This window comes from Ceratocystis lukuohia (assembly GCF_044167205.1).
Source record: "Ceratocystis lukuohia strain C4212 chromosome Unknown Supercontig2_pilon, whole genome shotgun sequence".
NCBI classification, from domain to species: Eukaryota; Fungi; Ascomycota; class Sordariomycetes; order Microascales; family Ceratocystidaceae; genus Ceratocystis; species Ceratocystis lukuohia.
The window spans coordinates 3,505,825-3,521,170 of NW_027263521.1; the positions used below are offsets into that span (position 1 = coordinate 3,505,825).

General features: G+C 47.6%; 3 protein-coding genes across 3 annotated transcripts; 2 read left to right on the forward strand and 1 right to left on the reverse strand.

The window, feature by feature from the left end:
- Nucleotides 1–357: 357 nt before the first annotated feature.
- Nucleotides 358–1,367, forward strand: HOO65_020869 (putative N-acetyltransferase; the record flags this gene model as incomplete). The annotated part of the gene is made up of 2 exons (XM_071006936.1): nt 358–1,062; nt 1,149–1,367. 2 exons carry the CDS (start codon nt 358–360, stop codon nt 1,365–1,367), a joined length of 924 nt encoding a protein of 307 aa, XP_070861507.1.
- A 925-nt stretch (nt 1,368–2,292) lies between these two features.
- HOO65_020870 (Replication factor A protein 2) lies at nt 2,293–3,303 on the reverse strand (the record flags this gene model as incomplete). Its single annotated transcript, XM_071006934.1, has 4 exons — nt 2,293–2,901; nt 2,966–3,079; nt 3,142–3,230; nt 3,300–3,303. The coding sequence occupies 4 exons, from the start codon at nt 3,301–3,303 to the stop codon at nt 2,293–2,295; spliced, it is 816 nt and encodes a 271-aa protein (XP_070861508.1).
- Nucleotides 3,304–5,187: 1,884 nt separating this feature from the next.
- On the forward strand, nt 5,188–8,685 carry HOO65_020871 (Lon protease -like protein 2, peroxisomal; the record flags this gene model as incomplete). Its single annotated transcript, XM_071006348.1, has 4 exons — nt 5,188–5,659; nt 6,012–8,053; nt 8,173–8,342; nt 8,601–8,685. The coding sequence occupies 4 exons, from the start codon at nt 5,188–5,190 to the stop codon at nt 8,683–8,685; spliced, it is 2,769 nt and encodes a 922-aa protein (XP_070861509.1).
- Nucleotides 8,686–15,346: the final 6,661 nt, after the last annotated feature.

Sequence of the window (15,346 nt, forward strand, 5' to 3'; positions counted from 1 at the left end):
GGGCTTCTTGTCTGGGTAGATGACCTCATTCTCAACACGATGGTTGGGGCGTGCTTTTATGGTATTTATAAACCATTATGCCATGCCTCTTTTCACCCTAGGCATATTTACTGTCAGCACACCAAAGCCGCCGCCCTTCCCACCACCTCCCACGCTGCCTGCTTCCCTTCCCGCAGACAGTACCACCTACTTCAATTCATTCCCTCCCTCCCTCCCTCCCTCCCTCCCTCCCTCCTGCCCCCCTCCCCTTTCCCGTGTTACATCAATGTATCTTACGGCTCTCCGGAACTTCCTCAACCATTCTTCAGGCCTTCCAAGCATCCCCTCTCACTCGGCCATAGCCGCTCCCTAGCCGCCATGTTACTGACTACCACGACCGCCAAACAGTCCTTGGACTTTCTTAGCGCCAAGAACATCATATCGAAGATGCCTTCTTTCTTTAGAAACGGCCTCTCCATTGCCTCAAACAGAAAAGCAAATCGCAGAGCTACGGGTTCTTACGTCAGCAGCAGTAGCTCTTCTGTAGCTAGTGAAAGCATTTCATGCAAGACCACTCTGGTCCCCCGGAATCGGGAGTCCCTGCGGGTTCTATCTCGCAAAGAGTACAAGGAAGTTGCTTTAGCACTGTCACACGCTTTTGCCAACGACGAACTTAGCCGCTACATGGTCGATGCACCGGATATGAAAAACCCCTCTGAGGAAGCACTCTGGAAGTTACATGTTGACATGATGACCTACATCTCCTCATACTACTTCTTTACCGGCCAAGTGGTTTCTATTGGCCCTGACTACGAGAGCATTGCCATGTGGGTGCGCCCAGGCGAGCATGAGGATGGCTGGTGGACTGTCATGCGCAGTGGTCTATGGAAACTCAAGTTCCAGCTTTCCCGTGAGGGAAAGAGAAGATATTACAAGGAGATTGTCCCTTCTCTCGATCGCTTGAAAAAGAGCATCATGGGGGAAAGAGACAACGACTGCTACTACCTAATCTACCTAGGCACAAAACCTTCAGGTCGCCGCAAGGGCTATGCATCTAGGTTGCTTAGGGATATGATTCAACAGGTGAGTTGATCTATCTGATTTTCCCCGTGTAACGCCAGGCAGTTGGCCCTGTGTGACACTAGACTAACAGCCCCAACTTGAGATAGGCCGACCGTGAAGGCAAGCCAATGTATCTAGAATCCAGCTCTCCTTCCAATACGCAGTACTACCGGAAATTCGGCTTTGAGCGCAAAGAGGACATTTGGTTCGGCGAGGATCGCTCAGTGCTGTTGACTGCCATGGTGAGAGAGCCACAGAATAACGCCATCTCATCCTCACACAGCGGATCAGACACCGCATCTGTTTCAACGAATGACAGTACTTAAAAGCCGTTTGCTGCCTTATGCTGCATCTAGATGATGTCGAGCTTTCGTTCAGACATTACTATAATTTGTCTTGGCCCTCTTGGGCCTCCCCGTCCCCGGAGGGGATCTCGCACCACCATGCTCTCGTTTTCTTGAGAGAGCCAATCCTAATCATCACGCGTTTTTGCGCCCTTCTTTCATTTTCTTTCATTCTTTTTTAATCCCTCGAGGCTTACCTTACCTTCTTTCTTTCTTCTACCATTATTTATCTGTTGTTCCCCCTTTTCTACCTCATTCTTTCTTATTCTACTTCTGATGCATCTGTCTTTCTATACTTTTGAAAAGCAAAGGAAAGAGAGGGGATGTCCTCCCTTCTACAACTTGGTACCAGTACGACTTTCCTTCACCGTGTCATATCTCCATTATCATTTAGCTTTTCTGCCTATTTTCTTTCCCCTATTTCCATTTGTTTTTTTTTTTCCTCTTTTGCTCGTTCTCTTTTCTCATTTGGGGCCTTGATTCCTCTTCTCAAGGGATGTCACAGCCTCAACAGCGTTTGTTCTGTTAGTTTCATGCTGTTTTATTACTACCACTTTACTTTATAATGTTATTTTATTATTATTGCTTGCTCCTATCACTTGTTGCACCTCTGCGTTTGCCTATACATGAACTTAAATTGCCATGATGGTTGGAGGAGATCCACACCCCCCCCCCCCTTTACTTTGGTTGTTGATGGTGATAGCGGCAGACGACAGGAGGAGCCACAATCCTCGGGCTAGATGCTCAAAAAAGCTAATGAAGCACATCCGCGGATATGCAAATCAACCACTGCCATTCATCGGCAGTGCTTGTCGAGTTCGTATTCAGTCATTCATTTAAAACGTGCATGTTGCAGTGGTTGTCCCCTAGACCCGGTCACGAGACTACACTATTGAAATCCTTCCAGCTAATAGTCCATGATATCAAAGGTATTCTCGTCAACGGTGTTGTACAGAAGACCAATTGACATCAGCTCTTGTGCTGCGCCCATGCTGGTATCTATGTCCAGACCAGCATTGGTAGCCATAACCTCCACTCGCATACCCTCGTTGCTGCGTGGAGCCGTAGAAATGACTTTCCATATCTTTTTCGCCGGCGCGGACGCATGCATGATTTTGCTGTTAGCATCGCCGTAGTTGCTCATCTGCGCATCACCACCGCCATCCACAAACATGCCATCACCGCCGCCGCCGCCACCGCCGCCACCCTGGGCCTGCCGCGTGTAGTATAAGTGCACCATGGCAGCTTCAAGCATGTGGTAGTTGACTTCGTTATACGACTCTACAGGACGCACGACGTGGATATTGATACTGCGCTTGCCGCCAAAGACCTTGACACGGCCGTAGGCACGCACCCACGAATCGATCTCCCACTCGGCAGCGGAGGGTTCATCGCCATTGGTTTCTGTAGAAGAGAGAAACTTCTTGGCGTCTATCATCGAGGTGCCGTCATCGAGGCGAAACAGCTCAGCTGTATTTTGTCGAGTGTATTGGCGTATTTGGGCTACGAAGGTCAACTATAACGTGAATATAAGGCTGATTAGTTCCTTGTTAACACCGAGGATATTGGAGGTAATATACCTGCGTCACGCTTTCGCCATCGATGCGGAAGTCGGGGTTCGGCCCCATTTGAGACTCCTCGCACTCCAGGATTTGTTTGATTGTCACAGGCCTCAAGGAGTCGCGAGCATAGCTCTGCAACATTGTTAGCATTGGCAACAGAAATATGAACGGCCGGCGGGCATAGCATAGCATACCTTTTCACCACTACCGCCACCCTGACTTCCTTGGTACTGCGACCCGCCTTGCACAAAGCCGCCGCCGTCGTCGCCGTATCCGTAGCCAGCTGCGCATGCGAGAACAAGGTCAGTTAGATGTGTCCAGTACAATACAGGTTACTGCAGGCGAGACTCACACATATTGCAGGTATTCTATGTGTTTATGAGATTAGTAGTAAGTCAGGATAGAAATGTCGTCGTTCTTCTAGACTTTGCTTGTACAATGTCTGGTGGGTGTGTGTTCTTAAGGTCGTCAACTAAACAGACAAGACGCGCCCTAGGGCAGGCAGACGCGTTGAGACCCACTTTGATTAAATGGATTTCTTGACATGAGGCGATAATGGTGGGGTATGGTGACAGCTGGCTAGCTACACTGGCACCTGTCTGCCAGATATAGAAGACAAGCTCCTGAGACTTCTGAGCCAAGCTTGCTACCGTTTTCGGCTTTTGTGGAGCTGAAAGCAACATAGCTCAACCCCCCCCCTTTTGATTTCCTCGCCTCCTCTGGCCTTGCTCGTGATATTGTCAGGAGCAAAGTACTTTCATTCATGGCCACAAGTTTTATCCATGGCCGCATCCCTGTATGCAAGAAACCCAACATTTTAAGGCTTTTACAAGAGAATCGGAGCACAAACACGACACAACCCAATGTAAAAATAAGACGAGATACTATGATCAGAGAAAGCCTCGCGCATCCCGCTGATTATGGAATTGGTCTTTGACAATTATAGGGTTGGGTATTTTTTGAGAAAGGGTGGTAAATATGTAGTATTGTGAGTATGTAACAGCTGATGTATGCGTTGGCTTATTGCTTGGTGCAAGGAAGCAGGGAATATTTATGCATGGTGATGTATGTAGAATATGCAAAGGTTAGTTGGCTGTCTATGTAATACGAAGCTGCTTCGTGGCGTTCTCTAATCTGGGGGGGGGGGGGGTGCAGTCCGCAGATGTACATACATACATGCATTGGGCTGCAGTTTTTCCTTTGGCCACTCCTGGTGGTATCTTGTCGCCAAAACGAGTGGTTTCCGCGGCAGGAAACGTCGACACACAATGCCGACGGAAGCATAGGCATGTACATGAACAGCTGTTGAGGTTTTATGCGGCGAACGAATGGAGCTGGCAGACTAGCCACGCACTTGTTTCGTCTTGAGGCTTGGAGGCTGGAAAAATGACAAATGAGAATTCCTGGCGGCAACGATCGTCTGAGCCCTGGATTTCGAATGGCCGAGGGAAGGGGCGGCGGCATTACATGGTATAAGGTGTGCAGGATGTGATGTGATGTACCTGCTAGAATTAGCAGTTAAGGGGGGGAGGCATTGGCTAGAGAACATTGGAAATGACAAGGCCTTGGATGTGACTGGGTTCTTTACAGTGCAGTTAGGAGACTGCAAGGCCAGTAGCCAGCCTATGATGGCGATATGTTAGAGGAGTGCCAGGTCCGGTTCTATATATCGTGCCTGCACTTGCCATCCGTAGTTCGCACTTGGCTCATATGCAGTAGTTTGTACCTTGGATGCCGAGACCTGACCGCCCTTCACATGCAAAAACTCAGAGGAAAGGAAGGACGTAGGCTTCGGGAGGATGAGACAAGGGCTTCTTATTGGCTGGTACCGCTTAGTCACGTGGGGATCTCGCTATGGCCTTCCGCGGCTTTAGAAGCTCTGCCATTCTTTCTGCATGCAGAACAACTAACCAAGCAAAACTGCCTACTTTCCACCTCCAACAGCCTGTCTTGGTGGCTCTAGTTTTTTTGTCTTTGCATTGTCTATATTTCTCATATTTTTTTTGCTCTTTTGCGCTCCAGCTGCACTTGTTCGCCATCACCTGTGCGCTATATCTTCTGCTGCGCTGTTATTGTCTGTTCTTTTTGTCTTGTTTTACCGCGACTTTTGCAGCCTTGCCTTATCATATCTTTGTTTTACGCCTCCTGCTGCATAGCGCTGGCTAGCTACAGGCTTCTGTGCCTTCTGTTACTTCTTATTACTTTTTCTGTACAGCGCTCGCTAGCCATAGTCTTCCATTATGTCCGTCGGCGTCGACCACCTCCCTCTCATCCCTCTTTTGCGCGGCGCTGTTCTTCTGCCTGGTGTTATCCAGCGCATTCCTGTTTCCTCTAAGCGGCCAGACGTCCCATCACTACTCGCAGCGCTCCTCGAAGAATCGGCGCTGAGCTCCAGCGATCGCATTGAATCTATCATCGGCTGTGTACCCGTCAATCCCGCCGTTCTCGGCCCGACCTCCGCCCATCATGTCGACATTCAAAACAACAGCGACCGCGCCGACCAACGTACGTCCGAAGTCGCCTTCGCCAAACTCCAGACATCCGACCTTTCGTCCATCGGTGTCACCGCCAAAATCTTGGGCATCGACGGCCGTGGCGGACTGGGCGACTTCACCCTTAGAGTCGAGGGGCTGCAGCGCTGCAAGGTAAAGGGAGTCGTCAAGGATCGCCCTTTTTTCGAGGCCACCAATTACATAGAGTGTCTTGACAAGGGTACGTGATGCATTTCCTCTCTTTTTCCTTGTTTTTTTCGTTCCTGAGCCTTGTTCTCAATCCCATCCATTCGCAGTCCATCAGGCCAATCATGATTGCAGATTGCAATAGACCTCCAGCCTCCAGCTTGTCTAGCATGGCTTCCAGCTGCTATACCTTGCCGGGCGAAGCGCCCGTATACCACATGCCCATCTGTTGAGATGCCCACATACACGCATACTTCACCAAAGTTCACACACCTAGCGCATACTATGCACCCCCCCCCCTCCCCCAGAACGACCCTTCCCCTTCACTATATACCCAGTATTTCGTCATGCCAGCCCCTAATTCTTTTTTCTAATAACTTGAACAGTGAATCCCAAGGACAAGGAACTTCATGCCCTTTTTCAAACCTTCAAAACTCTTTCCCGAGAACTTGTCGCCCTTCTTCGAGTCTCTTCTCTCCTCCCTCCTCAAGGCGAGGCACTATCTGGACTCCCCCCTCTTCTAACCCAGCGTCTCGACATCTTCATTGCCAAAAAGCAAATTGACGAGTGTGGTCAGCTTGCTGATTTCATGGCCAACATTGTCGAGTCTTCATACGAGGAAAAGCTAGAGGTGCTCGGCGCACTAGATGTCAAGGACCGTTTAAAGAAGGTCACCATAATGCTAGACCGTCAAGTCACCACCATGAAAGGAAACTTCAAGATCACCGCTGTTACCACTTTCCCGGCGCATATCCTCGGCCTTCACAACAGATCTTCACAACCAGCTGCGAATCCCCACAACCCCATGATGGCCATCATGCCTCCAGGAAATAAGGGTGGAAACGGTGGTGACGACGATAGCGATGACGAAGACTCGGAGATTTCACAGCTAAAGAAGCGTCTTGATGAGGCCGAGCTTCCCCCAGACGCCAGGAAGCTTGTCGATCGTGAGCTCCGCCACCTACGTAATACACATCCCGGCGGCCAAGAGTATGCCAACATGATCAATTGGCTAGACACCATTGCCGATATCCCATGGACCAAGGTGACGGAAGATCGCCTGGGCCCCGAGACTCTTGTCAAAGCCCGCACTCAACTTGATAGTGACCACTATGGGCTGGAGCGGGTAAAACGCAGATTAATCGAGTATCTCTCTATTCTCCGTCTAAAACAATCAATCAATGATGATCTTGATCGCAAGATCCAGCACACTGAAAATGAGCTTAATACTACAAATGCCGAAGGAACGGCCACCCCAGAAGACATTGTTGCTCTTAATGCACGGCTAGAGCTTCTTCGAAGAAGACGCATGCAGGACAAGTCCCCCATCATGCTCCTAGTTGGCCCTCCAGGTGTTGGCAAAACCAGCCTAGCTCGCTCCGTAGCAACTGCCCTGGGTCGCAAGTTTCACAGAATCTCTCTTGGTGGCGTCCGTGATGAACCCGAAATCCGTGGCCATCGCCGCACATACGTCGCCTCCATGCCTGGTGTCATCGTCCAAGGTTTAAGGAAGGTCGGAGTTTCTAACCCAGTCATTCTGTTGGACGAGATCGACAAGCTGGGCAAGGCCTCTAACATGGGTGACCCCTCGGCTGCAATGCTTGAGGTACTAGACCCCGAACAAAACAACAGCTTTACCGATCACTACGTTGGCACCCCAATCGATCTCAGCAAGGTGTTGTTCATCGCTACTGCCAATAACCTCGAGTATATCCCCCCTCCGCTTCTAGACCGCATGGAGCTCATCTACCTACCCGGCTACACGTCTCATGAGAAGTGCCACATTGCCCAAAAGCATCTGGTGCCTAAGCAAATCCGATACAATGGTCTTACCGACAGTCAGTGCGTCTTCAACCAAAAGGTGATCAAGAAAATCATCGAGGGTTACACCCGTGAAGCTGGTGTTCGAAATCTCGAGCGTGAGATTGCGGCTGTGTGTAGAGGAAAGGCCGTTGAGTACGCAGATGCCCGCGATCGAAATAAAATAGATACATACCGGTCCGAGCTCACGCCCAATGACATTGAAAGATTCATTGGCTCTGAGCGCTACGAAGAGGAAATCGCAATGACGTCTAGTCGGCCCGGTGTTGTTACTGGCCTAGTCGCTTATAGCTCGGGTGGCCATGGCAGCATTTTGTTTATTGAAGTGGCTGATATGCCCGGCAACGGCCACGTGCAGCTTACCGGCCAACTCGGCGATGTCCTCAAAGAGAGTGTAGAGGTTGCTCTGAGCTGGGTTAAAGGCCATGCATTTGAGTTGGGCTTAACAAATGATGCTTCTACGAATATCATGCATGCTCGTGACTTGCATATGCATTGCCCTGCTGGTAGTATCCCTAAAGATGGGCCCAGTAGCGGTATGGCACAGGCTATTGCCATGATATCCTTGTTCTCTAACAATGCAGTGCCACCAGATCTAGCCATGACTGTAAGCATCTTTTTTTTTCTAGCGTTGTTCTATGCCTCCCCCTTTCTCTCCCTCTCTCCCTACAATGTTAGGGCTTTCTATCCCTAGCTGGTCATACAAAGTGCTGACAAATTTTTTAGGGTGAGATATCTCTTAGAGGTCGCATCACTGCTGTTGGTGGCATCAAAGAGAAGCTTATTGGCGCTCATCGTGCAGGAGTCAAGACAGTAATTCTGCCAGAACAGAACAGGCGGGATACCAAGGGCCTACCGCAGGAAGTTAAAGATGGCCTCAAGATCATCTACGTAAAGTACGTGAAAACCCCTTCTCCCTTTCACCTATTCCTTCCCGATTGCAGTCTCCCTATTTCCGATCCCATGTCTCTCAACTTACACGACCAACCCTGTTCGTCTTTGGCGGGACATCTTGTGCCCCCTATGCCGTGCTACTACGATCTTGCTGTCAAGACATTGCCATGTAGTCCTTGGTTGTCCGTCATGCAGCTTCATCCCCCGGCTCGCTATTTATATGCTGTATTCCGGTTCTCATCGCTAACATGTTTCTGCAGCCACATCTGGGATGCCATCCGCATTGTGTGGCCAGACTCCAAGTGGGCCCAGAACCACATCGGAAGTATTGAGAGCCATCTTTAGGCTTTTGGCGCATTCACGTGTCTTTCTTGTCTCCCCTCTGTTTCTTTTTTTTTTCCTTCCTGTTCCGCTCTTTCTCCTTTGGCATGCGCTTCCACGCCCTGTCTTGCCTTCAATTCTCCTCCGAAGCCCGTACATTTTCATGCACAGTAGGTCAACGCTGTTGTTCCCTCTTTTAAGTTGGGTTAAGTTGAGTATACGCCCACTCCAATCAGTACATATCTGAGCATATGCGTAGCGCCGTCTTTTTACCATTTCTTCCCATGTTCTTTGGAATATTCTTTTTTAATATTTCCGGCTCGTCCATTACCTCTCTACATCTCGTTTTTTTTTCTATATTTTTTTCATGGTGGGTATATCTATTTGTTTCTTGACCTTTAAATTGGCCGCAGTTTTTTTATTCCTCCTCGTTTATTGCTTCACCTTTGTCCTTGAAGCCAAGGTTTATCCATTACAAAAAAACAACGATACTACTACATATACTATCATCAAACTCTGTCTCTTACTTTTGGCCTAGTTGAAGAAAAAGAAATTCCTTCGGCTCACAATCAAGACATGTGTCTAGCCAGTTTGACTTCGTGTATTCAGTCGTGACTTATGCGTTGTGATGAAGTATGTGCAGATAAAAAAAGGGACGAGCGGGGGACAAAAAGACAACTTTCACACAGGCCCAACCAGGATTCGAACCTGGGCTTACGGAATCAGAATCCGACGTCCTAACCAACTAGACTATTGGGCCATTGGAGCACATACGACATCGACGTTAAGTTCCCATATAATTTTTATCTAAGGGTTAGTTATATTATCATAGGGTTAGAACCAAAATCATCGTGAGTCCTGCCACAACTAGCCTCCATCATAGGACACCTCTATTCTGTCTGTCGTATTGGTGCGAAACAGCAGTAGGTAGATGTTAAATGATACAATAACTTCTATTCAGCGCTCGAAACGTTTTGCTCGTATGCTTCTCACATATTATTTCCCGCGCTATTAAGTCTTTATCTCTCTCTTTCACCGGTAATTGCTGTACGCCTTAGCCCACTCCATCCTCCCTCTCCCCTTGTTTAGAGATGTTTTGCTTAATGAGGGCAAGATCTTGTTCCTCATTCCTGTGTAATTGTAGCACAGCTTCGATGGCGCTGGAAGAAGCGAAAATAGATGGAGCACTAGATGCAGACAGACAGAGCATCTCATGGTGTTGCCTGGAGCCTTATTAACTGAGGCAGGCGTAGCCTAGGAGAACGAGGGGGCTCGCCAACTATGAGCTTGTGAGGGACCTATTACTGTATAAATAACAAGTTGCTGGGTCTCGTGTGCAATTCCAGCAGAATAGGTTATGATGGAAAGCAGAGCGTGTCTTGTATCCGATGTGAATCAGCTTTGAGCCCGAGACTTTGCGTAGCATAAGAGCCGCCTGTCTGCTCGATTCAAGTGAAACCTGTCTTCGCCGTACTGTGTTCTACGGGCCCAGGACAGCCAGTGCACATAACCAGTCTTTGAGACTCTGCCCTTTTCTGGTATTCATTCATCTTTCCAGACTGTGTTTAGGCCTATTCGCAGACTCAATGGTTTTAGCGTTTTGTATAATTATTTTTGAGCACACCTGCAACTCCAAATGAAAAAAAAAAAAAAAAAGGAAAATCATCTTGCTGGTGGTAGAAATACTACTACAGCCCCTAGATTTGCTCACACTCTGTCTGGTCTATTGAATCCAGCGCGTGGAGATGCATGGAAGGCTACTTTAGATCAATCGAGCCATAGTTCATGGCACTCCTCTTCGCGTCCACGGAGAAAACATAGCAACTTTCGCTACAATGTCTTGGTAAATCGACGGAAAATGAAGCATGAATTGTCGAAAATCAAGGGTCAATAGGCTCTACATCTTGGCGCGGAATACCAGTAATGTGACAGTATTTCTTGGCAATCTTTCCGCGCACTTTTAAGTAACATACATCTTGAAGCTTGCCATTCGGGCTTCTATTGTCCTTTCCGCAACTGGTATGTGCCCATTCTAGTTGTAGCCTATTGCTAGATATTGTCCGGACCACCCTTCCCTGAGAATCCCGCCTGGTCCGTTTTCTTTTGCGTGCTATTCACCCCCGCGTTATCGGGGCTACATGTCCCCCCCCCCCCCCCATTCATTTTCCCATTGCGATTTCGCATCTTTGCAAGAAGCGTGATACTCTAGGTGATTCTAATACAGTCATCATAGTAAGCGCTAACTCTGTATGATGATCGATTGTCTTATGGTATCCTAAACTTGACAGCAATGTTCTTTGTAGGAGGCAGGGTTTCACATACGACCTGCGTCCGCCTCTCGCTCTGACAACGCATCGGTGAGGAAAAACATTGAAAGCTAGGACAAACAAACAAAAACTGTTCTGTTCTAGGCCCAGGAGGCGGTGGTTGCTTCATCTCGGGAGTTTTAAGTGTCCGCGACCACTTTTATGTGTGTCCTTCCCATTGTGACGATAACGCAGATAAGTCAGGGCTTTTATCTACGTGACCTTCCCGCCTAATAATATTACGAAATTGTTAATACGACATTGATCTGAGCTCAGATAAAGAGGGGAAGCAATAGCAACTGTAGATAGGGTCAACCCGTCTATACGCACAGGGCCAGGAGTTCAGGCACGTAGAGACAACTTTGATGTCAGCTGCTGCTTGCTGGCTTAGGCAGGAGTAGGTAGCTAGTGCACTTTCCGTCTCCGGCATTATTCTAAGCACCATGTGCCACGCCTTCCTATTTAGTTGATTTTTGGAAAACACTCACCGGACTCGATCTCGAGGGTGCCTTCCTAAAAGGGACTTTTTGTCTGCCCGTAATGGAAGTTGCATAAACAAAGCACTGCCTACCCCAGATGCATTAACGATTATGATCGGAGGCTGCGCTATATGTCAGCTATACGGGTCTTGAACGATAAGGATGTTATTGAAAATTAAAAATCACAATTCAATTCGATTTTGAATGATAAGCTATTCAACATGTACATACCAGCCCCTCTGGCCCCTCCGGCCCCTCTGGCCCCTCTGGCAGGAGAAAGGTGCGTGCTTCCTGGTAGTCAGTCAGTCGGCAGTTGTAATCATTGTGTAATGAAGAAAATCCCCTATTGCGGGTCAATGAACATAACGATCTGGAGTGAAGTCGTAAATACGGCTACCTACCATTACCGTCAACAGCCAAGTCGGCGTTACTAATTTCCCTTCCAGCGCCTTTTCTTTTAGCTATGGCGTAGATTCTATTCTCCCTTATCCACTTGTATAACATATTTTGTTTTTCTTTGCTGTTCAGAAACATGCGATTAAAAATACTTGGCCAAATTAGGAGCGGATTGCGTAGGCTAGCTTGTCTCATATATGCATGTGTCCCTTGCTCTAGAGAGCAATTATGTACAAGTGATATAGAGTTTGTTTTCTCGTAGTAGGATATTCGTTTGAGATACGAAGCCTTCAATTTACGACGTACTAGCTTGATGTTTTGATTTTTCTTTTTTTAAAAACAAGGGCAAGATGGGAAGAGACTTGGCCCATGGGTTGTCGAGTGCAAGGCTGTTCTTGCCAAGCAAGAAGCGGGAATGGAATAATTACGCCGACCCGTTGACATTATTTTCCATTTATCCGTTCTATTGTATTTCGCCATGGATCGCTTAGTCGAGAGCGATCTAAAGACCTGAAAAGAAGGTATGGCTAGACATCGTGGGCATGCTTGTTTTTCACGATATTTGCTCTCTTCACCTTCACCTTATCCCATGCTGGACCTGCACTACTTGCGCTTCGCCCTTTCCCTCCTGTATTACTAATTTGATCTATACTACGCTCATCTGATCCGAGACAGAAAACTTGGACTTCGGCATTTGCTATGAACTTCAAGACAGAATAAGCGTGACTGGGTTTCGCACCAGCAACCAAGCATTACTTTCAGCTGCAAAGACTTGCTGATAGACCACGCCAATCCAGTGGCGAGCTCGTCCCCATTACCATTATGTGTCATGTAGATGGAATCACACGGTCAGCCTGCTATGATTATACTTTAGTTGTTATACCTAGCAGCCTAGTAACTCAACTGAACGAAGCACAGATTAAGCTCTAGCTTAGCGAGAGAAGAAAAGGTGACCTTTGCCTCTGGTGTCCCACAAGGGAAAAAATACCTCTCTTCGGCTCTTGCAGGTCAGGTCGGCCTCATTATCATAGACATATTGCACGACGAGAAAAAGGAAGAAAAAAAAAAAAGGAGGCTATCGCCTAACTGTGATATTGTTCATGCGAGGATGGACAAGACATGGATTGCCGAAGTAGAATATCACAAGTTTTCACTCTTTCTGAACCCTTTGGATACTAGTCGTAATAACTCTTCGGAGTATTAGGACGCACAAACAACGTCCAACTCCTTTGTAAATGCCTGGCCAGAAATCAAGCCCTCTCGGTGGCCAGGGCTCGGCGCGGAAGACGGTATTCGGAGGATTAGAAGTGCCCGACTAGACCATTTTGTTCAAATTGGCTCACAAGGAAGAGTGAGTGGTAAGTAGACAGGACGGTTTAGGGTTACAGGAGGATAAACCACCAGTGTCGCATGTGACATCCCATAATGTTTTATCACCACCGGGGACTCAGGGGAGTACTGTCGTATGGCTTCTTACGGCAAATGTTTGGGCATTGATCCCTCCCTAAAAGCTGCTTGAATCATCCCTTTCTCCCCAGAAGATCATACTCATCATCTGCCACGGAGAAAAAGAGACGGGCACGGAGATAAAATAGCCTTGCAGTGTGGCTTCGAGTTAGCTCTCCCATCACTAGCACCACGTGTTGTGTCACATGTGCCTTATGCTTGCTTGCTTCTTCTGTCCAAACTTTTATTCGAGAAGATGCCGGTGTGGACTGAGCATCGGTATCCTAAACTAGCCCGGGATTGTTTGAACTTTTGAAGCCTCTAACGCCTACAGGACCAATGTAATCCAGTTGGTAGGGGCCTTGACCACCCCTAAGACCAAGTACCTTTGTTCTTGCTGATCGGGGAGAGAGGAGCAAAAGGATTGTTAGTACACTGCTGGGACTCCGTGTGGGGCACCAGCTTATCCTACATAGACATGATTGTGAAAACGCACTATTTCAACCAAGCTCAACTCAAACAAAACCGACATAGAATTTGCAAAACCGGGAGAGAATGTATGCGTTTATCCCGTGCCGCGTTGTGAACCATGTTTTCCCTCTTCTTTTCTTTCTTTTGATACGCTGGAATAGTGGGTGATACGGTTTCGTTTTGGTGGTAGCAGACGGTTTCTTTCGTCCCATCTTTGTTTTATAGACCAGGGTCTTGATACCTCGACACCACCGAATAGAGAGATAACGAATATTTCGGGGTAAGTGAACTATTTCGCATTACAATCAGTCCGGATGCATGTGGCTAGTGTTTTGTATATAGGTTCATTGTTTGAGAGCCGACAAGAGGGGAAATAATTTGTCTCGGATTTAGATGGTTGGGCATTTAGAAGCCATTGACGTAGTCCGAGTGTTTATAGATGCGTCCGATTTTAGCCTCAATAGCTATCTAACAATGTACTTGCTAGCTCAAGCTAAAATAGGCATAAAAAATAAAGCAAAAAGATGGCTATACATGAGGCTATTAACTATTTTTTTTGCACAAGTACTGCTTGCTTCGGAAATTTTATTTGATATCATACTAGTAGGAGGAAGTTACACCACCCTTGTCCGTAGTGAAACGGCGAAGAGAGCAAGTTTCTACTGATTCGGCGATTATGAGACAATAGGTAAAGTCGAAAAGTTTACGCAGGCCACAAGGTTCGTCTGATGAAGGAGACTTGCGGTAGTTTTACCCTCTTCAAACTCAACTGTAAACACAGCAGAGAGAGATGGGGGCTTTGCTGTTTAGGTGGTGTGCACATGGCAATAGGGCTGACCTTGGTCCTAGGGGTCCTATTCATCAGGTCTACCAATGCACTATCCCTGTCTATAATATCGAAGAGAAGAGTCCGTAATTATCACCTACCCACTCCAACCTGAAATGTAAACATGATCAAAAAATTTTGTCGAGTTCCCCTGGTGGCTTGGGCTTTCCTTGCATTTAGGAGAACTAGGGTTGCCGGGTACAAGACGTGCTGTGCTGTTCTTGCTTCTTTTAAGCCAATCGAAAGTGGAAGGCAGGACTCGACTTGGACCTCAAATAAGCACAAGAAATTACTTAATCGGGGTTTATACTGCTTAGGCAATTACCACAGCTGTCTTCAAGTTACTTCCCTTTGTCATACAACCAGTGTCTAACGTCATGCACGATTGACTGCCGGCCTCCCACAGACGGTAGATTTGTGGCTGTCATCTCTGTCTTTAGAGACAAAAGGAGAAGAAGGAAAATGAAATGAGACAACTTCTTATGAGGTGCCAATAGTGAATGGACACCCGAATTTTGGCTGAATTCTTTTTTTGTCGTTTCCTAGGGCTTAATAAACTTCTCACAGATGTGCTACAAAATACAAAACAACTACACCCAGGTGCCGTTAATCTGCCTCTAAATTTCGCTCTGGGCAACAAGGGGAAGGAAACATGAGGAGGGGGGATAAAGGCTTGCAAATTCAAGAGAAGGACAAGCCCGTCCTGTTGCAGGGCCGCCTGCATGTGAGAAGGTAACTCTACCCGGCCGAAATTTCGGAAG